Raw genomic sequence first — 24827 nt, 5'->3', positions numbered from 1 at the left:
ATCAATAACTGTTCTCCCTTATCTTTAGGATCGTGCTCTGCTAGAGACGGCAATACTAATTTCTTCGTAGATAATCCTTCGGATATTAAACAGCTAATTGTCGGCTAGTATTATAAGAGACCCCTCCAGTAACTCTACCCTAATACCTACAGATTAGGAGTTATTCGGGATAATTCTCACACCGGCGATAAAGTAGGATATCTTCGACTCCCTGCGTCGCTCGCTAATAATACTAAGGAAAGACTGTTCAGTACTTTACCGTCCTATTTAGGAGGCTTAAAAGTGGTCTGTAAATAAGTTATATTGTATGTCTTGAAACTGGTAAGGATGATTATTAGACTAAGTGCTGTTAGGCATATTTCTCCGGACTCTTCACCGCCTAAGTGGGCAGTATCCAAAGTGGGCCGTAACAAGCGTAATAACTATGTAAAACACCCATGGTATTTTCTGTCCCGACAGCACTCACCCGCCCCGCGGGTCTAAGACCAGGAACCTCCACCCGTACCTCCGAGGGTTAGGGTCTAACCTTACCAACCCTAACCCTAACCCTAACCCTCCGAGGGTCCCTTAAGGGTCACCCGCGGACGGTCCCGTCGGACCTATATAAGCTACGCTTTACCTATTTAGGATATATTTTACTCTTTTAGGAGCGCTAACTAAGCGAATCGATACCTAACATGTGAAGGGCTGAAGCAAGACTTAGATTCAATCCAACTAGGCCACGAACCATGTACAAAAAGCTTAAAGAAGGGATGTTCCCTCCGTACGGTTATTATATTAATATATTAGGGTCACGTAGTTTACGTAACCTATATTAGGTATAGGCCTATAATAATACCCCCTCTCTAACCTAAACCTCCCGGGGGTCGCGATACTATATATATTAGTGTCGATTTAATATCGTATTATATCCGAAATAGGGCTATTTCGTTCCTCGAAGGCTTTTAATATAGCGTAATCCTAGATAGAGTCTAAATTTTTCTATATTTATTTTATTTGTCTTATTTATTATATTAGCGCTTTATTATAGTGTGCCTATTTAATCTTCTTATACTAAATAATAAGGATTTTCTTAACTTTATACTTGTCTTCGCTATTAACTATAATTAGAGGCGGCTATATATTAATTTTAATTTATAATAAGAAGGGTCCGCTACTATAGGCCTAATTGATTTAATATAGAAGACTGAGTATATACCTATAAGTATATTAAGCTTAATAATATATAGTAATAATATATCTATAACTTTATATTAGATATATAGTTAGTCTAGCTTCTTTAATAGTTATTATATATATATATTCCGAAGCTTTAACTATACTTAGTTATTTTTCTTATAGATAAGAGTAGTCTAGTGTTATCGATTTATCTACTTCTCTTATAACACCTATATTAAAATAATAGTGACTTAGGCTTAGTTAGTAGCTTCTCGCAGGTAATTTTTAAATATTTCGCTTACTTTTCTTAGCTATATTATAGTATTTAGTAATTAGTTCGACTTATTCTTCTTAATAGGGTTAATATAATACCTATAAAAAAAAAAGAGGATCCCTGTAAAGAATCTACGTGTTCAGGGTAGAAAGCCTGTCGGTCAGGTAAGGAAGGATGTCTGGACTAGAGTGTAGTATTGTAAGAAGCAAGACTGATTCTTGCTAAAATCCAAGTTATCTGGAAACCCTCTCGTTTTAAGTACGAATCGGGTCCGAGACTCGCTTATTACACTGCGGGGTAAACCTTCACCGCTAGGCCTTAGTATTCCTTTACAATCCCTATTAATATTATATCGCGGTTATTAATCGCGATAGTAACTATTAATAGAAACTTCTTCTAATTATTTTATGTATAAGTAAAAAAGACAAATAAAATCTATTTAATCTCTTAGTTAGCTCGCTCTATTATATTATAAGTTTATAGATAAAAGGTAATTAATAATTATTATTAAATTAATAATGTTTTATATACTTTTCCCTAAAATATACTTATAAACTAAGGGCCGCGATTACTTACGATCGCTAATAAGATATTAAAATATACATAAATGTGTATAAAGAATACTTTTACTATATCTTTTATTATTATATCCCTTATTCTAATAAAGATTACGCTCCTTCTTAGTTAGTCTATAATTACTATATAACTTATTACTCTTCTAGGTCTAGATAATAATAGGCTAATAATAAAGTCTATTAATATCTTAGCCTAGATTTATAAGGGAATTAATAAGAGTCTTAATAGCCTGTACTTTATATTATATTATATTAAGCTATATTTATAGATAGTATAGTTCCGTAAGAATTATTATATATTCTTCGCTATTTTAGGCTAAAAGAATCGCTAAGATAATATTAAATATATTATATCTTATTTAGGGTATGCTATAATATAGGAATTATAGATTTTCTAAATAATACCTATAAGGCCTTATTATTTAGGATCTATATTTATTACCTAAAGTAGAGTAGCCCTTAATTATCTAAATAATATTTTAATAGGCTTATCTTAATATTTATTTTAGCTATAATTTAATAGTCTCTCTTTAGTAAGATATAAGAGATTTATTAACATATTATATTAGAACTCCTTATTTTTATTTATTTTACTTATAGCTTCGGTTCTTTAAATAAAGAGATATTTCTTTTGAAATCTAGCTCTTCTTATATTTAGTTATTATTTATTTACCTCATCTTAACTAAGACTCTTTCAAGTAGGATTTAAAAATAATTTAATAGCCTTTTATTAGAGATACCCTTAGGTATATCTTAATTTTATATAAGAGTAAATTTAGCCTTATTATTAGCTTACCTAAATAATATTATAGGTTAAAGTTAAACTCTATTAAGAGATCTGCTTATCTTATTTATTATTTATTAAGGTATTTGTTGGAGCATAAGGGGAAAGCTACCACGAAGCAGATCGTGGCCCCTTAAGTCCGTGGGATCAACCTTAGTCCGGCCAGGTCAGTCGGTGCCAGACAAAGGAAGAAGGTCAAAGGTCGTAGGATAGACTATAAGCAGATATAGCCTAAACGAAGACAGAACCACAGTCCTGAGGATCAAAGGAAGAAGATAGAGATGACTTTTAGAAAGTGGAAAATGACTTCAGGAAAGTAGAACTGACTTGATTCTTTCTGCTAGAAAAGAAGGACATATTTATAGGCTAGAATAGCCTAGAAATGATGTCTAGAATGTCATACAAATACTAGGCAGCAACATAATAAAGGTGGCAAAGAAGGGAACCGAAGAAAAGCCAAAAGAATGATGTCAAGGATCGATGGTTTCAGCCACCCCGAAAGCTTCCCCGCAGTATCAGGTTATGCATACCCAAAGGTGGACCATTTTATCCTTAAGGGAAAGTGGTCCGCCTATCCTTGAGGGGACCGAGGGTCGAAGTCTGTTCACCGAGGTCCGAAGACCATGGTCGAAGTCCGCAGGCAAGATATGCCCGAAGGCACCCCCGAAGGAACGGACCATTCATGCCTGAAGGAAAAGAGTCCCGCCTATCGTTCGGGGGAGGGCCGCGGACCAGAATCAGAAGTGGTCAAAATATCATTTTGATAGAAGAAAAATCTGGTTACGTGTTCAATATCTGATCTTATATGTTGAATATAAGGATAGATCTTTCTATGTAGCATTGGTCTATATTCCAATACACCCCCTTCAGCTTATCAGAGCTTATAAGCTGAATAAGGCATAGAATTAGACTTATGCGTACATAGTCTCATAGATCTAGATTTCGACAATACTGTCTTGGATATCGGTCATGTTTAGATGATCGATAAACCGCTGGTGCTTCTGATAAGGCAAAGGCTTGGTTAGACCGTCCGCAGGCATAGAATTGGTCTCAATCCAGGCAATATCGATGTTTCCGGCCACTATTTCTTGTCGTAACCAATGGTGGTGGATATCAATATGCCTAAGCTTTGTGCGGAACAAAGAATTGACCTTAGTAAGGAGGTCCACGGTCTGTTTGTTGTCACAAAGGACACTAAGCCTTTCCTGGTCAAGGTCTAGTTTAATAGACCTAAAGAGACGTTTCCACTATATCACATACTTACTAGCTGATGAAATAGCAAGCAATTCGGCTTCTGTCGTTGATGTCGTCACCGTCTTCTGCTTCCATGCAATCCAGTCTATCGGACCATTGAATAGGTAGGCTATATAGCCTTCTGATGATTTTCGTCCGATATTGTCTGCATAGGATGCATCGCTTACACACACAAAGGTAGGATTATCGGACTGCACGGGGGAATACTCTATAGCCTTATATCTAGTGTAGTATAGATAGGCTATGGCTTTGTCTGCAGCGTCTATATGCTTTTCGGTAGGGTTAGTGAGGTGTTCCGAAAGTATTTGTGTGGCTTTTACGGCATCAGGCCGTGTCATAATTGTGGCATAAAGCAATGATCCTATCTTCTGCTGATAGAGATAGATCATAGCTAGGGGAGCCTGGTAGTCCGAAGGTAGAGCGGAGAGCGGCGAGGGTGGAAATGGCATTTTAACCGGTTTCAAAGGCGTTATATGGAATCGATGCGCAATCTTCTCAATATAGGCATCCTGGGAGATCTATAGCCTTTTCGTGGCCCTATCGCGGGTGATTCGAATGCCTATAAACCTCGTTGCCTCGCCTAGGTCTTTTATTTCATAGGCTTGCATAAGCTTGTCCCTAAGCTCATGGGCTTCATGTTTGTGCCTTCGGTGGAAGATGACTAAGATATCGTCCACAAATATCATTAAAACGACATTTTTATAGATAAATAGGCACGGGTCTTTAGGAATAGGCACGAATCCAAACTGGGCCAGTTTCTGAAGGACTTCTTGCTGCTATAGGATAGGCGCTACCCTTAGGCTATATAGGGCTTTGTTAAGCCGTAGAACGTAGTGTTTGCGGCCGTATCCTTAGGGGAAGGCAACATAAACAGGGTCGTCTAGCATGCTATTTAGGAAGGCATTTACTGCATCCAATTGTATGGTTTTAAGGTCAAATGCAGCAATAATAGCAAGAAGAGTCCGAAGGGTTCGTGCAGCAAGGGTAGTAGCCCTAGTTTCGTCATTGCGGTCAACTTGGAGATCTCCACGGACACAAATTCTAGCCTTATATTTGGATAAATAGCCGTTTTCATCCACTTTATAGGTAAATACCTATCTTAAAGGCAGAATTTGATGCTTAGGGCATCGATGAGGCTTGATAGACCCTTTGCATGATTTATGGTCTTCCTTAATGGTCTTTCGCTTCACGGGAGTCCATACATTCATATTCTTAAGCTTCTGATATTCGACGTCTGCGGCTTACATGAATTCAGCTTTATAAGGATGATTAAGCATTTCTTCCCATGATTCCGGGGGAGGGAGAAGGTTATCTTGATGCACCTTCTTAGGCTGATCCTTTATTGCCGCAGAGAATGCATTATAGAAGGAAGCGAAGGCTTGCCGCTTATTTGAAGAATCAGGCGAGGGAGATCTGTCCCGTTTGGGGTGGTCATATTGATTCAACATTTCCTCGTCATAGGAAGAGTTATCAATTAAGACCATAAAGTCAGGTGATTGGTCGGAAACACGTGCATCCGGGGTAAGGTCTTCGGCCGGAATAGTGATTCGGGACAATAAAGAAGGTTCAGAGGGAAGTGAGGCGTTTTCGACTTCTGAGTGAGGATGAAGTGAAGGGTCATTTACTCTAAAACCGCCCGAATAAGGTGCGTTTTCAGTACCGTTTAGAGTAAGGTTATCCTCACTTTCGCATTGGTTTTGCCTTACTTCTTCTTCTCCTTCTGATTCCTCCGGGGAAGGCGGTAGGTCGCCGAGGATTTGGTCTTGGTAGTCTATATCCTCATTTTTATCTTCCTCGGTGTCGTTATCGGACAATTGGTCTGTTTCGTCCGGTAAAGGCCGTATCGTCAATGGATCATCGAGAGGCTCATCAATACTAGCCTTGGTGATGACTAGGTTGAATTCTGGTATCGACAAAGGCTCGATAGCTTCTTTTGATTGGTCGTCTATCAGATCGTACGCCGTATTTGGTTGGTAGAAGCTAGCCTCATCGAATACACAGGCTCCATTGCGAATAGTCAGTAACTCGCTTATTCGACCCGCTTTTGGTCAGTAGCCAACCGCAAAAATGCCTCAAGAAGCTCGGCCGCCGCGCTGAGACATCTCCGTCATCCGTGAAAGTGAGGGCATACATAAAATGCTTGTGTGATTGGTGGACCTTGGGCTGCCGCTGGCTCCTGGGAGCTTTTTAATGTCAATCACTTCCAGATTGCTCAATTGTCAGCTGAGCCGCCTTGCAGGCTGCGACGTTGCCCGGTGGTTACTACAAACCAAGGCGCCCTTCAACCAGCTGGCTTGGCTGATTCGCCCGAATACTCCCAAGTGAATTTCACTTGCCATTCGAAAGCGGTAATAACTGGACAGCGATATTGCTGCTCGGTAGGATGGGGTTGGTAAGGCGGTACACTACATGATACTTGGCTACCACTGCCTTGTCAGGGCCCGGGTATTAAAGGGCCCACTGTCCACCTTTCTTTCACTAAGAGTATTTAGAAGCGGACACACCCCGATCCTATTGCCCTCCCAGCCTTCCTTGCTTCTACCTACTTTGTCCCTGACTACTTTCTGAGAAATGGGGATCAATCTTGATGAAATCCACTTTTACCATGGCCCAAGTCGGCCGCGGCCTTTTACTAGCGCAAAAGGTGTGGATCACAGTCACACTACAACATATGTGCCACAACGTCTCCAACAGTCTTTCCCCACGGGGCTTAGCTTCCGTCTAGGTTTTTTTGCGGCAACGCCGGGACAGCCACTATCACTCACTGGTGCAACTCATGAGTGGAACATATTTGACCTTAAGATCAACAATGCTTACAACCTAACATTAGAGAGAATCTCTGAATTAAGCAGTGTAACGGGCTTATGGACATCTGGATAAATGCGTGATGAATGCTTGCGATACCAGTTGACCTTCTCAAGTGCTATTTCTCCGTACAATCACTGTATTTTGCTACTAGGTACTACTAGTGCTAGGTCGCTTTCATAACCAGAGCGAGGCTACATAATTGTCATGTCTTCCATCGAGGACCACGAACAGGCTTTTTCTTTCACTTGGGTATAGTTTAGAGAGTTGGGGATAGATACTAGGTAGTATTAGCTACATGTACCCGGATATCTATATCCTCGATTCAGCATTCAAATTGCTCTGACTGTGGCGTTTACCTATATTTGATTCTACATCCTTATACTCGTCCTCTTTATCAGTGCTCTCCAAGCCAATTCTCGAGCCTTAATACATAGATGCAGGTAGGAGTATTTGTTTCGATAAAATGCTCGAAGATGGAATGGTCAGATACAATACCTATCAGGACCAACTACCGCAGGACATCACCTTAGAGAGTATCAATGCCAACATTACGCAGATTGTCAAGCTTAAATTCCACCTCCCGCCCCTGAGCCTCAAGGTCCAGATACCCAGGTGCATTCTGCTCAATAAGGCGCACCCACAGGTCCATATAACCGAATCCCTTATAGAGAAACTTGCTGTCCATTCTCGTTGCCTCCAAGAGCTCAATAATAGGACGGTCCATGTTCAATCTATTCCCATTAGAAAATTCACGTTAGAAACTGCACATGGAAAAGAACTTACGGCTCGTTATACTGCGGCGGGCCCCCAATACACGACTCCTCCAAATCCGCGACACGCCGGCCCAAACTCTGACCAAAGGCCATTACCTGACCCATATTCCAGGCTCGACGAACAATCGAATCGCGGACACTGCCGTCAGAGCCAAACTCGGCTATCGTCATTCGCCCTATGACAAGCTCCGGCTCTTCGATCACATACCACGTGTAGTCTGGCCCATCGGCGAACACTACCGTGCCACTCTGGGTCATCGAGAGAGCGTGGAAATCCGCTGAGGAAAGGTACAGCTCAGAGAGGATATCGCTAAGCGCGATAGGTGTCGCGAGGTTGAGAAACTCTGGGATATGGCTGCGCGGTGTATGGCCCGGCCCCGCCTGGTCAAAGGGATGCTGCCCGTTCCATTCATCTTGATGGATATACATCATAATCAGGAACTTTACAAGATAAATGTAGTTCCGGGGGTGAGTCTGTGAGTCTACTGGTGGTAGACAAAGGAACCTCTTGTTAGGTCGTGGGGCTTGCTGCGAGAGCAATAAAGCCGGGTAGTCGCGAGCTGAGGTACATGCTGGGGCACGGCTATGGTAAGACTGCAAATAATAATTAGACCTGAAGAAAGGTGAATTTAGCATTGGCTGTACGCACCTCGCGGAATTCCTGACTGGCGGTAGCCCATTTCTCAATTAGGGCTCGCCGTTGACGTAGCCCCTCTTCTGGGGTTAAGACTGGTTGGTATTCTTCCTGCAGTTATGTACCAGTTAATATTACAAATACTTATATGAGAGTATTCTAAGGACTCCCTACCTTTACGAATAGTAGCCATCCCTTAGCTTCTTCCGGGAGCTTATCTGAGGGTAAATCTGTCGGATGAAGGTGGATCTCGGGAATGCCCGCTGGCCAAGACGCGTCTGATGCCGACTGTGCCATTTTGAAATTCAATTTGGGTAGAAAAAAAGTCAAAGGAAGAGACTAGAGGGGCAGATGAATAAGGAGTCTTCCAACTGAATGCGCGTCGAACTGATGAAAAAAAAAAAGGTTTACAAGGTGAAACAAGTGGATTTAGTCTTTGCTTAGTTCAATATTCGGGATTTCATGCGGAAACTCCGGCACCTAAATAGCTTGGCGCTCTGAAAAAAAGGGAACCGCTATGGAGTAGAGTAAAGAATCATTGTCTAAGCGAAATTCGCCAAATAGTGTGACCCTTACTTGTTCCGCAGGGCCTTATCGCTAAGCATCCCAAGGTTAGCACTAAGCACCTGGGCATCCACCATCCAGCCCTAGAGTGGAGCTAATATTACCATACATTACAAGACCCTGGTAATTTTGTGCTCAAGTGGGCCTCCACCAGTGCCACCAGCTTTTGAACCTTGGAAGTTCGAACTCTTGAGGCTACTCCAGTGGGTCAATTCCAGTGTTTGTTTACCCTCAATTACATCCGCCATAAGAACTATCACAGATAGCCGATGCACAGTACTCGTCGGTGGATCCACTGTTATCTCGGTCAGTACGGAGTATAGCCTCGAATAGTTATTAACCCGATCATTCACTTACCAGTATCCATAGATACTGCAACAAGACCCAAACTCGGAGCCGAAGCAAGTATAATCACTATTATCAGCGCCGCAGAGACCGTTAGTCGAAGTGGTTCCGGTGCAGGGGCCGTAGCTGGAATCGCAGTTGGCTCCAGAGTAATCATCGGTTGATCCACTATAGACCAGGTGGGTTAGTATAAAAAATCCGTAAGTGCGAGGGGGGTATGCTTATACCAGTAACTATAAGTGTCACAGCAGTCTCTATAGTCCGAATTAAAACAGGTCCAGTGGTTGTTGCTCGCTCCGCAGAGACTATTGGGGGAAACACCGCCTGCGCAGACTCCCGCGGAGTTATCACAGCTAGACGTAGCATAATAATCGCTGGTGGAACCACTAATAAAAGTAAGTTGGAACATAATTTAATCGGGGGGTTAAGAGTACTCGGCCAAATATACCAGTCGCAGCAAATGCTATAATAATCACTAAAGCCGGACTGCTCACACGTGTACCCGGTTGTCCCACCATAAGTACCGTCCGGGGAAATAACCAAACCGGTGGCCGTGGATATAGCCGCAGAAGTGGAGGTGGTGGAAGTGGTAGTGCTACTAGTAGATGATTTCGTGCTAGATACCGAGATAATGGTAGAGATAGATCCTCTATCCCATGGGGGTTGGTGGGATGCATTGCATACCAGTTAGGGTTTCCGCTTTACTATGGGAGAAAAATGGCGCTAGTAAGTGCATACCAGTTGGACTTCTTGAGTGCATCCCAGTTGAAAATATCGGTCGGATAATCCTCAAAACTTCAAAAGTTCTAAACTAGCGATCGCTTTATACCCAGTTTCAATTTAAAGATCGTACGATTAAAAGAAGAGGTAGTTATAGGGATTAGAAATTTGGACCTTTTTTTTAATGGGGTGCGCTTTGGCCACTCGTACGATACTTAGTCACCCTTAGGCTAGGAGTTTACATAAGCTTTTTATAACCCTAAAACCCTACTACTTTCTTAAAGAAGGCCTTCTAGTAGTTATACTTAGTATACTAATAAGAATAATAAATAATAGAACGGGGAAGTCACCTTATTGCAGTCGATAATAGGCTCTATAGACTCGGACAATAGGATGGAGGCAGTCACCTCATTACAGTCGACAATAGGCTTAATCTAGTAGGCAAAAACCGGCACAAACGATAGGCTTATATAAGCGAAACTAGGTTATATTATATTTTTCCCTACAAGTAAAAGTGCTTCAGATATTATATATTAAATCAGAATATTTTTATCTATTTTATTGAATTTTATAGGGGGGGTTTAAAGTTGCTCTCCTTGAGCGGGTATGGATAGTCCAAAATTCCGAAAGAGGTTAGCGTTTGGTCCGAAATTCCCAAAGGGGATATGGTCCGAAATGCATAGGATCGGCTTAGTCGAAAATGCATAAGGTCAGACCTGCATTTTGGACTAACCCGACCCTGTGCATTTCGGACCAACCTAACCCTATGCATTTTGGACCAACCCGACCCAACCCGACCATATATATTTTGGACTAACCCGACCCTATGCATTTCTTATTACGCCTATCTCCCTTTTTTTCGATTACTATTCCTTATATTTTATCTTTATCGCCTTAATATAGAATTTGATAAATAGCAATTAGGAGCCTTATTTTCTCGAACCCTATCTCCGCTGTATATCGCGTCGGTAGGGTTCATTTTCAAAAAAAACTGCTGGTATCGTGCGGGTGCAGGTTCGGAGAAACACTTTGTCCGCCTGGCCTCCGCGGCGAAGCGTAACACCCGTAAGCGTATTAAGGAGAGATAGAAGAAATAATAGGAGAGGGAGAAGACGGGCCGGCCGACAAAATACCTTATTAAGGCGCCGACGCGGAAGGTCTTAGAGCTATACGAGGGGCTATCGAAGCCATATATATCTATCCTTATCTAAATAAGGTCGATACGTATTGGACTAGGTCACTTCTTATACGAAATTAAAGAAGGGAATCAGACCGCTATTATTGCGAGTAAGGATCTCAAACGCCGAGATATATCTTGCTCTAATGCCCGCTATATAGTGATCTGCGAAGAATTATACTTAATAAGGTCGCTCGCACCGACCTTAGTAACACTACAAACTACGATACTATTATGTCCTACCCGCGCGTGGCCCGCTATGCCGTTACGATAATATATTAAATAGGTCTCTTAGGACAATTCCGATATATCGAGCCAGAACCAGACGACGGCCATAAATAAATTAGCCTTACGGCTATAGGAAGGTTATAAAGACGCTATGTATATACTACCGAACGATAAGACCGGGCCACCGAGAATAGTTAGGCCACCGAAATAATTATTAATTCACTACGCACCGTAATTAACTAAGAACCGAAGCACTTAGTATTCTTCCTTATTAGGGGAATAGAGAACTAACACTAGAGAGGCGGGAGTATATAGCGGGGACAAGGGGATACAGAAGAAGTGAAAGACTATAGGTATTATCTTTTAGGTTTAACTTTTATATAGGCTCGATTATACGTGGGATATAGATATTCTAACACTCTTTTCTGTGCCGGCCTCTTATAGAGGCCGGTTTTCCTTTATATATACTATTTACTATAAGCCGCGCGTCTGGAGTTACGGATAATAAGTTCTGCTTCGGATTTGGACGAAGCGCCTATATAGCCTTAATAACGCTAGTTAGGCTCGATTAGGTTAATAGAATTTGAATTAAATTAAATTAAAGTCACTGGTATCGCAATCTGAGGCTATTATAAAGTCTGCGGTAGATATAAGTGTAAGCGGCTTTAGAGGGGATAGGGTCGACTTAGTCGAGTTAGTCGGAAATACATAAGGTCGAACTTAGTCGAAACTATATAGGATTAACTTAGTCGAAAATATATAGGATCGACTTAGTCAGAAATATATAGGATTGGCTTGGTCGGAAATACATAGGGTCGACTTAGTCGGAAATATATAAGGTTAGGTCTGTATTTTGGACTAACCCGACCCTATGTATTTTCGACTAACCCGACCCTATATATTTTTGACTAAGGCTACCCTCTGTATTTGCGACTAAGGCTACCCTCTATATTTTAAACTATGCTCGGCTTTTATATTTTCCTTACGCACTATAGGTATCCTAGTGAATACACAATATTATTTACGTACTACCTTATTTAATAATTTCTTTGAACTCCTTATTATCTATAGATTTAGTGTATAGTAAAGGGTATAAGTTCACGACTCTCTTAGGCCCACTCTTAAGATATATCTTCTCCAGTGACTTATATGTATTACCCCTTATATTTACTCTATTAACTACTAACGCTATCTTTAATAAATGTCTGTATATTCATAATATATATAATATATGATCTATATAAAGCAGGCTATTTACTGACACCTATTAAAAATATATAAGGTTTAATAGGTGTTAGTAAATATAGCCTTAGTGGTTTATAATAGCTATTAATAGCCTTAAAGGGGGTGAGGGAATACTGACGGCCGTCGAACCTTATTAACCTAATACGTTTGATAGCCGTTAGCAAATAGTAAAGGCCACCTATTACTTCTAGAGACTATTATATTAAATGTTGTCTTATTAGTATCTACTTTGAGATAAACTAAGCTCCCGCACTTCCTTCTTTCTCTCCCTTACTATCTCTCGCTGTCGCCTTACCTCGCTAAACTTCTCTCTAGAGAAATACTCTAGATCTAGCTCTACTAAGGTTTTCTCGATCTATTAAGAGAATTCCTCCTATGCGACCGCCTATTTCTCCGCGATATAATTATAATCCTCTCGACCTTCGAAGACCCTCCCCTTAAGGACTAGCTTCTTCTTATTTCGTAAATCCTTTATCTAGGTATCGTACTTCTATATTCGATTAAGCGCCTTTTAAGTATAAACCCCGCGCTCCTAATACCGCTAGGCCTACTAACGGGCCCGTCACTATTTATTATAGAGCGAGTTATGGTCAGTAAGCTCCTTAAGCTCCTTAAGCTCCTTATCTTTAATCACTAAGCGCTAAAAGCCGTCCGTCGATAACGCGTTATATAACGCGCGATCTTCGGCAGCTAGCTTTCGCCTAAGCGAGTCGCTATAGTTAGTAATAAGCTATAGTTACTTAATAAGATTCTTAGGGCTCTACGTGGCTCGCTAGGTAAGCTACCGAAGTATATAATAAGGAGAGAAGTTCGCGTAGATCTACTAAGAAATCTCCCTATCCTTATTAAGCGCTAAGATTAGCGGCCTATTATCCTTAGCACTATCCTAGATACCTTCTGATACCCACTCCGAGATTAAGTCGGTCGGCAGCGATAGTAGGATTAGCTTAACGCGATACCTAGGTAAGAGGGTTATAGTAAACGCCGCTTCGCTCCTCTCTTACCCTACCTAAGGTAGCGTAGGGAGGTCTGCCTATATCTAGCGGTACTCGACCTGCCTACCGATAGTATACCCTATAAGATCCCGGCCTAGGTACTAAAGAAGCGTAAGATAAGGATATATACTAAAGGGGGAGCCGATTCCCTATGCCCTTAGGCCAGAAGTCGCGTTTAGTCGGATTAGGGAGCACCTAATACGTACGTACAAAGGTTATATAGACTCACTCGCGCCACTCCTGCGCTACCTAGTAGGAGTAAGTCGCGACGATCGCGTTAAAGCTACAGCGGAAGAGTTCCCGATATAGCTTTGTATTCTAGTGCGTCCGTTAGACTAGCTCCCCCTATCAACTATCGCTATCCTAACCCTAGAGTACCGCGAATATTACGTCGATATACCAGATATAGGTCCCCTTAGGCCTAAGTAGGTATATATACCTCTTAAGCTATCCGTCTGGTAATATATCGCGAAAGGTCTATATTGTGAGGGGTCGCTAGCCTTCGAGCGCCTTAGCGGTATAAGGCCTACGAAGGCGTTAGACTGCTAATAGGTGTTAGAATACTTCCCGACGAAAGGTAGTAAGGTAGAGATTAGCTAACAGATCGAGGATTTTATAAGACCTTACGCGGTACCTACGATCTGTCTCGAGCTAGCGGAATATATCGTAGAGAAAGACCTAGTCGTCTAAGGTATACCGTACCGACTAATACCGTAGGTAATAGGCTCTAAGGAGGGATAGGAGACAGATAGCTAGCCTAAGCCGGTACGGTTCCCGGAAGAGTATTAATTCCTAGTTAAACTTATCTAAGAACTAGGCATAGCTATATCGCTCTATCGTCTCGCCCTATCTAAGACCTTTAATCCTCCTACCGACCTCCTCGCCCTTAGCGGGAGGCTACTCTCGCTCGCTAATCTATAACTCCCGGTAATACGAGGGGGAGGCGCCTTAGCCGCCAAATCCGTAGTGTAGGGCGCGGATTATCACTATCGCCACCCGCGAATACTCCTAGTGAAGATACCGGGCGGGGCGGAGACTATAGACGAGTTCGATAGCTAGGCAAAGACGGTTTAAATTCCACCGAAGCTAAGTAAGCGCGTTATCGGTGCGGTAGTAGTAAAACGACCATAGCGTTCGAGGTTAGATACAGTGCTTATCCTCCTCCTATACCGCTATCTTATTATCTAAGGCCTTAAGTAACTCCGCTGTGACTCGGTATTCCTCTCGGGCGCTATAGGAGCGGCCCTAAGCCCCCTTAAGCGCCGCGTGGTATTACGCCTTAGTATAGAGATACCCGCGGAGTAGGGTCGCACGGGAGTGCGCGTAGGCACCTCCTATATATTATAAGACCCGGACTAAGGCAGCTAATAGTGCGAGGGTATCTAGCGCTAGGTTCCCGAATAGGTATACCTTCCCGACCGCAAAGATCTCCTTAGAGGTATTATAGAGTTATATATAGAGGAGACCGGCCCGTCGAAGAGCGCACTAAGGTTTTAGCTCGACGGTAAGGCTCCCTATGTCACAGAGAAGCGTCTAGGGCCAGAATTATAACCGTACTAGTTTTCTCGATCACGGTATATAGCTAGTCGGGGTCTACGTAGGTAGGACCCGGTCGATTCGCGCTATTAATAGTACTAGCGCTATCGGGGGCTACGTATCGGGAATTACCTCTATCGCTACTAAGGACGTCGGGGGCTACAAATCGGGAATCACCTTAGTTAGCACTAAGGATATCTACGTTAAAGGAATTCCTTCGGATTCCGCTAAGGGAGGCCGCGTAAAAGAGGTCTCTAGGATAGTATCGAGCTTAATTAGCCACCCCTTAAACCGACTTAGGTAATATTATCGCTATATTAGCTTAAGCGCCTCTTAAGGAATCTTATTAGGGAGGTAAATCTCCTATATTATATCGAAAAAGGAGCTTATTAGGAACTAATTATTAATCGCGGAGTGTTAGAGACAGTTCTAGCCCTATATTATCTCTGATCACAAACGCTAGTAAGTCTCCCCCTTTAGGTTCTTTAACGTAAGGAGTAGCCTTGCCTAACTATATTTATTTGCCGTATAGAGACCCAGAGCGAGTTATTCTTAGATTACGCCCTATATCCTAGTTAGGTTTCTAGGTAGAAAAAAGTAAGTAAGTAGCTAGATTCGCGGGAGCTAGCCACCCGACCCCGTAGCCCCTTCTGTCGCGGCGGCAGAACCCCAGAGAATCGCTTCTTATCCACTCCCTAGTAAGCGGGTTATAGTTTCGGGCGGTAATATCTGGCGTAGGGCTAGAAGCAATAAATAGTCTATCTATTCGCAGTACTTATTATTACTTAATACCTACGAGATACGCTAAGGATAGTATAGCCTTAGGAATAGTATAAATAGCTCTATAGCCTTAAAGCTACGGAGCCGCCTTAGTAGTAGGTGCGGGATATAATAAATTAGGACCGAACGGTAGTATAATCGCTAGCTCTCGGGATCCCGCTATTTAACGTATAGCGAATTAAGGTATAGGGAAGTTGTTAGGGTGCTCGTGGATGGCCGTATCGCGAGCCACTGGAGTCCTTAGCGCGCGACCGCGAGGTTAGTGGCCTACCCTCCGCTACTATTAATATTAAAGACGCGTAGGAGTAAGGTCGGTAAGTCTATATTATTAATTATAGGATTAATAGTAGGGGGTATAGACTTAGCTTAGCCCGCGGTTAGCCTAAGGCCTAGGCCGCAGAGGAGCTATCGATAATATATTAGTGTTAGGGACTTAGCCTATAGGGCTAGGTATTACTAGAACGTAGGCTAGTCTAGGATATTCGGTATAATAGCCTACTACGTTAGTTCCCGAAGGCCAATATTATTTTTACCGCGTAGGGGCGCCGCTTTAGGATGCCCCTCTAGGCAGCTATAGTGATTTAGGAGCTAGTCTGCTAGCCTACGGGCGATTTATCGGACTAAGGGTAAGATCAGTCTGGATTAGGTAGCTCTGCGTCGCGGTTATATCGTAGGATATATAGGAAGGGATAGCGATATTATATCCTCGTCGTTAGCGAAAGCGTCTCTCCACTCCTCTATCCTAATCTTAATCTTAGGCTTATCGCTTAGGGCTAATTCTTTAGGCTTAATCTCGGCCTAAAGAGCGATAAAGATATCGTAGGTAGTCACTATTCGTAGTGGCACTACACTAAGATCTACCTATAATAGTAAGAGATAGGTATACTTAAATTAGGTTATTAGCTCGGGGTCGGGGTACGCTTCGAACGAAGTAGGCTCGACCTAGGTGGTCTACTACCGTCGACGATATCGCTCTCGATAGGCCGCTAGCTACGTCGCTCGATCTAGATATTTCCGTGGACGGCTAGCTATCTACAATAATAGAAATCGTGCGAGGGAGAGAAAATATAGGCTAACTTATACTTTAATCTTAGTAGGTAGAGCCAAAAGTCCTTAGCTTCATTTTTCCTTAAATTATTTTAGGTCCTTTAGGTCTGACCCCTATACCTCCTTAATAATATATAATAAAGTAGATAGCTTCGATTTATTCGCATCCTATATATTACTCTTAATTATTATTAGATCTACTTATACGTAGTGGCGTCTAGTAGACTTACTCTAGTACCTTAAGGTTAGGGTTATAGTGCTTAGGACGGGCAGTTCCTATATAATTAATATCCCCCCTAATTCCTTAGTCTCCAAAAATACGAGACTATATCGATAGTAGGGACCCTACCTTAGTTTTTAGATAGTGATTGGATTATATTGTACACAGTGGCGTCGGACGGACCGGCTCTAGGTTATTAATAGTCGGGTTAAGGAAGCGAGTATAATTAATCCCACGTACTAACTAGCTCGAGCTTACTTTAAAGAGTTATAATAGACGCGGGCGAGTACTATATTATCCTCTGAGTTATCCCCTCGCTATTATCCTAGATACCCGTTATACTCCCCCGGCCTTTGCTAGGCTCAGAGAGCCCTAAGTGGCAGAGCTCGACTCTACGAGATAAAGATAAAGGTTATCTGATCGAGCCCGATTATAAGCCTTCGCGGCGATCCCGCCAGAGATCTACTGTCCCTCGACGACGGGCTAATATAGTAAGCTCGAACTAGACTCAGATTAACTAGCTCTGGTATTCCCCGCCCCGAATCGAGGTAAGTCCGACAACTAAGCAGAGAAGTATTCGACTAACGCTTAGTCCCAGTCTTACTCTCGGACCCGAAGGTTTCGCTATAATTATCCTACGCCTAGTATCGCCTAATATCTCCGATTCGCCGTCCTTACCCCTACGGTTATAATCGCTAACACCTCGTACTTAGCGTCCTTTAACTGTATTCTATCCTATCGATCCTTCTCTATCGAGGGTCAGAGCGTCGTAGACCCAGACCTCGTCTGTTATATCTTTAAGCTACAGACCCCCTTATTAAGGATAATACCCTTTATAGGCCACTATCTAGATATTATCTTAACTAACCCTAAGTCTCCCCCTAATATCGGAGAGTTAGCTAGTGCTATCTTCTCCTCTCTAGGCCCTATCTACTATCGATAAGACTTAGCCGACACTAACTCTTAGCTAAGGGCCACTTAGCCTAGGCTTCCTCGCGATATTTACTCCCTTATAGAGTACTACTCTTATTACTAAGTAAGATAGTAACCCTATATAGGTATCTATCGCTAAGCTCCTTATATCGCTACCTAATATCCCTTAGCTACCCGAGCTTTATCCGAGTTAACTACTATTATATAGTATTAAGCTCCCTCCGCGCGCCCTCTTCTACCTAGAGAGTAACGTAGCGGATAGTACTATAGATAGCTATCCTTTATCTCCTACCCCCCCTATAATAGGACTAGAGTAGTATAGATTTCGACTATATCGCCTCTTAGGCCTAGTTACACTAATAGGAGTAAAATATATAAGCCGCGATTACTTAATTAGACCTAGAGATAACTAAGGCGCTAAGGAAGGGATAGCGAGGCACGCCTCCCCTAATTATTCTGTTTAGACTAGCGCTAGGTTATTAGCGCCCCGCCAAAGTAGCTAAGTTTCATAAGCTCCTATAGGAGTTTAGTACCGCCTAGTAGGCAATCTAGAATACTAATTATATTAGATAGATAATCGGTCCGAAGTAAGAATAGATCTATCCTAGGCGAGATATAAAGAAGTACCGCTATAAGGCAAGAAATCTTAAGATTAAGCTTATATTATTAGTCCTAACCGGATTCTCCGATAGGGTAAAGATATTAATTATTATACTTTAGGGAGCAGGAGGAAGTCTCACTCTACCTCGCCGATATTAAACTCTTAGCCGCCGAGGAGATACTTATCGCTCGGTCACGGGCGTTAAAGGCCGCGGAGTATATTAAGTAATTAGCGTTACGGCCTCCCCTCCTATAATATACGACGACCTTCTGGCGCCCTACGCGAAAGTTTAAGCATAGTCTTTTTAAGCTAAGCACTAGCTAGAGTTAGAGTATAAGAGCCTTAGATTTTATATTATAATAGTGTAAGCGATATAATATTAAGTAGGGTAAATAGGCGTTAGGTTAACTTAGTCGGAAATACATAAGGTCGACTTAGTCGGAAATATATAAGGTCGACTTAGTCGGAAATGTATAAGGTCGACTTAGTCAGAAATACATAAGGTCGACTTAGTCGGAAATGCATAAGGTCGACTTAGCCAGAAATATATAAGGTTAACTTAGCCAGAGTTATATTAATTCCTTAAACTTCTAGGCGCCAGTGACGCGGCAATAAAGGGGACTAGTAGCAGAAACGTAGTCGCGAGGATATTAATATCGATTTAAGCGATAATAAGTAGTTATATTATCCGTTTAGCCAGAGTAGGTATATAGTATAAATTGGATAGTGATAATTTCTGATAGCTATCTAAAAAGCCTAGTGCGAGAGCCTAGTCCCTAGAGCTTATTTTAGGTAAACTCTGATAGCTATTAGAGTCTACTTATATTATAGCTCCGAGCCCTTAATCGCCTATTCTACTAGCCGTCCGAAATTAGCTTAGCTAAGTCAAAAGTCCTTACGATCCATATATAAGTATTAGACGCGCTAAGCAGTCTAGTTATTGTCGAGCTAAGAGATAACCTCGGAGACCTTCTCCTTAATTTTCTTCTTATTCTTATCGGAGAGGGGGAGCTTACCCTTATTAATAGTAGATTTAAGGGAGTAGGCGTAGGACTTAAGGCCGTTCTTAGCCTAAATACGGTTAGCCTCGGCTTTATCCTCCTCCTTATACTTCTTAGCCTTAGAGAGTATATATTCGATCTCCTCCTTAGAGAGACGACCCTTATTATTAGAGATAGTGATCTTATAGGTCTTTCTTATACCCTTCTCGACGGCGGAGATATTCATAATACCGTTAGTATCGAGATCGTAGGTAACCTTAATCTAGGGTATACCGTGGGGGGCGGGGGAATATCAGTGAGCTCGAACTTATTAAAGAGGTTATTGTCCTTAGTGCGGGCACGCTTACCCTTAAAGACCTAAATTAGGATACCGGGCTAGTTATTAGAATAAGTAGAGAAGGTCTTAAACTTCTTAGTGGGGATAGTAATATTACGCTTAAATAAGAGCAGTTATAATACTACTAGCGGTCTCGATACCAAGAGAGAGGGGAGCAATATTAAGAAGTAGGATCTCGTTAGTAGACTTAGAGGAAGTGTCACCTAAGAGGATAGCGGCTTAGATAGCGGTACCGTAGGCGACGGCCTTATTAGGGTTAATAGACTTATTAGTATCCTTATTAAAGAGGTCGGAGACGAGCTTCTGGATCTTAGGGATATAGGTAGAACCACTAACCAAGACGATCTCGTAGACGGAAGCCTTATTAATCTTAGCGTTACGGAGGATACGCTTAACGGGCTCTATAGTACCGCGGAAGAGGTCTTAGCAGAGCTTCTCGAAATAGGCACGGGTAATAGAGATATAAAAGTTAATACCCTCGAAGAGAGAGTTAATCTTAATAGAAGTCTAAGTAGCAAAAGATAGGGTGCCCTTAGCACGCTCGTAAGTAGTGCGGAGACGGCGGAGAGCATAAGCGTTCGTAGTTAGGTCCTTATTATACTTACGCTTAAACTTATTAACGAAGTGGTTAACGAGACGGTTATCGAAGTCCTTACTACTAAGGTAAGTATTATTAGCGGTAGCCTTAATCTCAAAGATACCCTCCTTAATAGTTAAAAGAGATATATCGAAGGTACTATTACCGAGATTAAAAATAAGGACATTACGCTTACCCTCCTACTTCTTATTAAGACCGTAGGTATAGTAGTAACGGTAGGCTCGTTAATAATACGGAGGACGTTAAGACTAATAATAAGACTAGCGTCCTTAGTAGCCTAGCGCTAGGAGTTATTAAAGTAGGTAAAGATAGTAATAATAGCGTTATTAATAGTGCCACTGAGGTAAGTCTTAGCGGTCTTACGTATCTTAGTGAGGATTATAGAGGAGATTTTCTCGGGAGTAAACTGCTTAGTCTTACCCTTAAACTCGACCTCAAGAATAGGCTTAGTGGGCTTATTAATAACCTTAAAGGGCCAGTACTTTATATTAGCCTAAACCTTAGCGTCGTTAAAATAATAATTAATAAGACACTTAGTATCGAAGATAGTGTTATAAGGGTTTTATAGCGACCTAGTTCTTAGCGGCGTCACTAATAAGTCAGTAAAGGTAACGAACGATAGGGTAGTTCGGTTACCCTACTCGTTAGCGATGATCTTAATACGGTTATCACGGAATATACCTATATAAGAGTAGGTGGTACCTAACTTAATACCGATAGCGGGAGCTATTATAAATATATATTACTATAAGGGTCTATAGCGACCTAGTTCTTAGCGGCGTCACCGATAAGTCGGTAAAGGTAACGAACGATAGGGTAGTTCGGTTACCCTAATTATTAGCGATGATCTTAATGCGGTTATCACGGAACACACCTATATAAGAGTAGGTAATACCTAAATTAATACCGATAGCGGGAGCTATTATAAATATATATTATTATAAGGGTCTATAGCGACCTAGTTCTTAGTGGCGTCACTGATAAGTCGGTGAAGGTAACGAATAATAGGGTAGTTCGGTTACCCTAATTGTTAGCGATGATCTTAATACGGTTATTACGGAACACACTTATATAAGAGTAGATAATACCTAAATCAATACTGACGGCGGGAGCTATTATAAATATATATTATTATAAGGGTCTATAGCGACCTAGTTCTTAGTGGCGTCACTGATGAGACGCTTAGAGTTAGTGAAGGTAACGAATGATAGGGTAGTTCGGTTACCTTAGTTATTAGCGATGATCTTAATATAGTTATCACGGAATACACCTATATAAGAGTAGCTACCGTGCTTAAGGCCTGTCTCGCTATCTTTAAGGCTAAAGTTAATAATAGCCCAGAATTCTTGCGTTAGGTTAACCGTATATGGATCCGACTGTGCGTAGTATAGAGATATTTAAGATATTCCCTCTACGTACGGAGGGTTAATAATATAATAGGGAGGATATTTCTGATAGATATTAGTATATATAGGCTGTTATTAGGATAGTATATAGTTTAATAAGAGAGGGTATTTCTGATATCCGTTAGTATATATAGGCTATTATTAGGATAGTATATAGGATTATAAGAGGGGGGATTTCTGATATCCGTTAGCATATATAGGCTATTATTAGGATAGTATATAGGATTATAAGAGAGGGGATTTCTGATATCCGTTAGTATATATAGGCTATTATTAGGATAGTATATAGGATTATAAGAGGGGATATTTTCGATAGATATCAGAAATTCATACGGAAATTAGAGCCTAGATTCATATATATTTCGTAAATTATCTCTATCCTAGTATTATCTCTTATTCCCCTTTCTTTATAGTAGCCGAAATCACAAATTCTATAGAGATCTATCTCTATATATAGACGAAGACTAAAAAAATACCAGAAAACACCAAAAAACACTAAAGAACCTAGGCGCCGTAGGCTTATTTACACAAAGTCCGATCACATATAACCCCTCTTACTCGGGCTATCCCGCATAGATAGCGACGAGTCGCGCTTCCGCGAATAATTAGGCTTATTTAGGGTTATAGGAGGCGGGGCCGAGCTCGATAGTCCATAAGTAGAGTATACTTAGCCGCGGTTAGTGGAGCCTTCTAAGCCGAGGTTAGTGTAATCTAGTATCTTTAGCCGTAAAGGGGCCTTCTTAGGTAAGCCTAGTATATCCTTAAGGATCTGATAGGAGAGCTAGTCGAGGAGCGCTTCCCTCGCCTTATCTACTGTTTCGGTCTTGTCACCTTCTATCTTAGGGTCGCTCTGCTAGCCTTTACCCTTATCCGATTTACTATCTGCGGGTTTAAGGGTATTAGTGGCGATCTAGGTTTCTAGTTAGGGGCGGAACTAAGCGGCGATCTGTGGTAAGATCTTTTTAGTGCAGTTATATTCTATAAAGCGCTAAATAGTATAGTCCTAGAAGAGGATCTAAGCCCTTTATGGCTCTGTCTGCCTAAGTCGGTGAATCCGGCCGATTATCTGAAAGACACTATTATAGTTCTGGCTTCCCTCTATAAGTATAATATAGCTGTAGTATACGTATATATTAAGCCTTAGCGCGCTGTAGTTAAACGTAGTGAGAAGGACTATAGTAGCACTATCCGGGTTCGTGAATTGCTTAATAGCTGTAGACCGCGCCTCGAGCGATATACCCGCGCGGATTACTTAGAAATTTACGCTAAGGGCGGCGAGGAATATCTTTACTATCTAGTGGGTAAATAGTCAGTTATAGTATACTAGGAAGCGAGGGCGAGTAATGAGGCCAGATACGATAAGCGTGCCCTCGGTCCAGAGTAGGTAGAATAGGAACCGGAGCCAAGAACAGTTATAGGCTAGATACTGAGCGATAGCTATTCGGTTTATTAGGAGAGCAAAGGCCTAATCCTTAATAGTACGGGCAAAGAATAGACCGAACCTACGGTCGTCGCTACACTCGCTAAAGACGCTAATATCTACTAAGAGAACGCGACTTATAGATCGCTAAAGGAATACGTCGAGCTTCGGATTTATAGCTAGATAGCAGAGCTAGCGAAATATCGCCTAATTAATAGGGACGATACTCTTACCCCTCGCTATATCCTTAGTTACCTACTAACTATATAGATTATAGATAATCCGCCTATAGATCTAGTCGTGACTAACCTAGATAGTATAGGTATAGCGAAGCTCCACTGTTATAATCCCTAGAGGGGGAATATTCTTACCGATCACGATTAGGACCCCCTCCGCACCGGGTATCTTATGGCCGGGCTCCCGGTATAAGTAGGTTAGATAAAGGATAATTAGAAGACACTTATAGCCGACCTAGCTAGTGAGGTAGCCCTTCTAGCTAAGCGAGAGTAGGCTCTTAGGCGAGAGGAGATACTATAGTAAGCCCTCTTTAGGTAGGTAAGCGTACTTAGACTATATCTTATAGTTATCTAACTCGGTTAAGGTCTCCTCCTCTAAGCTATTATTAATATCCTAGGTATTAGTTTTATCGGTCTATAAGAGCGAGAGATAGCCACAGAAGTTAAGAGGCTTATTCTATATTAGCGTAGTAGTTAGGAACTAGGTTACCTAGCGGGTCACGAAGGCGATAGACTAATATTAGCGAGAGGAGATAGTCTTAACTTAGTGTCCCTCGTCATAGATAACGCGCTAAAAAGTCGTATTTAAGATATAACCCTTAAAGAACTTCCGGCGAGTAATAGGCTTAGCGATAGACGCGATCGTTATATTAGCGGAGTTAGTGTCCTAGAGTTTAGCTAGCTAGTCCTGTATAGCCTACGAGATACTAATATAGGATTTAGAGCGCTAAAAGCCGTGGGTTAGTAAGGCCTCCTTCTCCTTCTTCTTCTCCTTCTTCTTCTCCTCCTTCTTCTCCTTCTTCTCCTCTATCTCCTCCTCCTCTACCTTCTTTTTCTCTATCTCTTTCTCTATATCCGTTAAAATATTCTTATTAAATCGCTCCTCCTCCCTAGCCGGATTCCGTGCCTTAGGATTAGCTATTAGTCGAGAGGTCTTAGTCTATAGATAGGTTCGGCGAACGGGGTTACCTTCCTTATCTATTAGTCTAGTGATACGCTAGGCCTACGTTTGGTAGGAGGAGAGAATAATTATATTCCCCGTAAAAGGGGCGTGAGGGTCGAGCTTACGTAGAGCCTCCTTTAGATCGGGAAGTTCACTGATCGTTTACTTCTTTTGATAGCTATGACTAGTCCGGGTACTAAATCTAAAGAAGGGTTTTTTTAGGGTTTTAGGGTTT

At 41.8% G+C, this 24827-nt stretch overlaps 6 protein-coding genes across 6 annotated transcripts; all 6 read right to left on the bottom strand.

Moving 5' to 3' along the window:
* Positions 1 to 3819: 3819 nt before the first annotated feature.
* Positions 3820 to 4494, bottom strand: N7477_004215 (Ty1/Copia family ribonuclease HI; the record flags this gene model as incomplete). The annotated part of the gene is made up of 2 exons (XM_056965878.1): positions 3820 to 4007; positions 4056 to 4494. Coding segments are annotated over 2 exons (627 nt in total), but the record flags the coding sequence as incomplete, so codon positions are not given.
* Positions 4495 to 5286: 792 nt separating this feature from the next.
* Positions 5287 to 6053, bottom strand: N7477_004214 (uncharacterized protein; the record flags this gene model as incomplete). Its single annotated transcript, XM_056965877.1, is given in 2 exon segments — positions 5287 to 5990; positions 6005 to 6053. 2 exon segments carry the CDS (start codon positions 6051 to 6053, stop codon positions 5287 to 5289), a joined length of 753 nt encoding a protein of 250 aa, XP_056822658.1.
* A 1326-nt stretch (positions 6054 to 7379) lies between these two features.
* N7477_004213 (uncharacterized protein) lies at positions 7380 to 8557 on the bottom strand (the record flags this gene model as incomplete). The annotated part of the gene is made up of 4 exons (XM_056965876.1): positions 7380 to 7584; positions 7637 to 8220; positions 8276 to 8371; positions 8435 to 8557. 4 exons carry the CDS (start codon positions 8555 to 8557, stop codon positions 7380 to 7382), a joined length of 1008 nt encoding a protein of 335 aa, XP_056822657.1.
* Positions 8558 to 19722: 11165 nt separating this feature from the next.
* Positions 19723 to 20753, bottom strand: N7477_004212 (uncharacterized protein; the record flags this gene model as incomplete). The annotated part of the gene is given in 5 exon segments (XM_056965875.1): positions 19723 to 19914; positions 19926 to 20009; positions 20233 to 20411; positions 20529 to 20694; positions 20733 to 20753. 5 exon segments carry the CDS (start codon positions 20751 to 20753, stop codon positions 19723 to 19725), a joined length of 642 nt encoding a protein of 213 aa, XP_056822656.1.
* Positions 20754 to 20870: 117 nt separating this feature from the next.
* N7477_004211 (uncharacterized protein) lies at positions 20871 to 21963 on the bottom strand (the record flags this gene model as incomplete). Its single annotated transcript, XM_056965874.1, has 3 exons — positions 20871 to 21080; positions 21653 to 21699; positions 21858 to 21963. Coding segments are annotated over 3 exons (363 nt in total), but the record flags the coding sequence as incomplete, so codon positions are not given.
* Positions 21964 to 24376: 2413 nt separating this feature from the next.
* N7477_004210 (uncharacterized protein) lies at positions 24377 to 24565 on the bottom strand (the record flags this gene model as incomplete). The annotated part of the gene is made up of 1 exon (XM_056965873.1): positions 24377 to 24565. A coding segment is annotated over one exon (189 nt), but the record flags the coding sequence as incomplete, so codon positions are not given.
* Between the last annotated feature and the right edge of the window lie 262 nt (positions 24566 to 24827).

This window comes from Penicillium maclennaniae (assembly GCF_028827695.1).
Source record: "Penicillium maclennaniae strain IBT 15551 chromosome Unknown utg000004l:1.0-3007600.0:1.0-3009580.0, whole genome shotgun sequence".
NCBI classification, from domain to species: Eukaryota; Fungi; Ascomycota; class Eurotiomycetes; order Eurotiales; family Aspergillaceae; genus Penicillium; species Penicillium maclennaniae.
The sequence above is the reverse complement of the archived record's forward strand: the minus strand, read 5'-3'. Positions and strand labels throughout refer to the sequence as shown.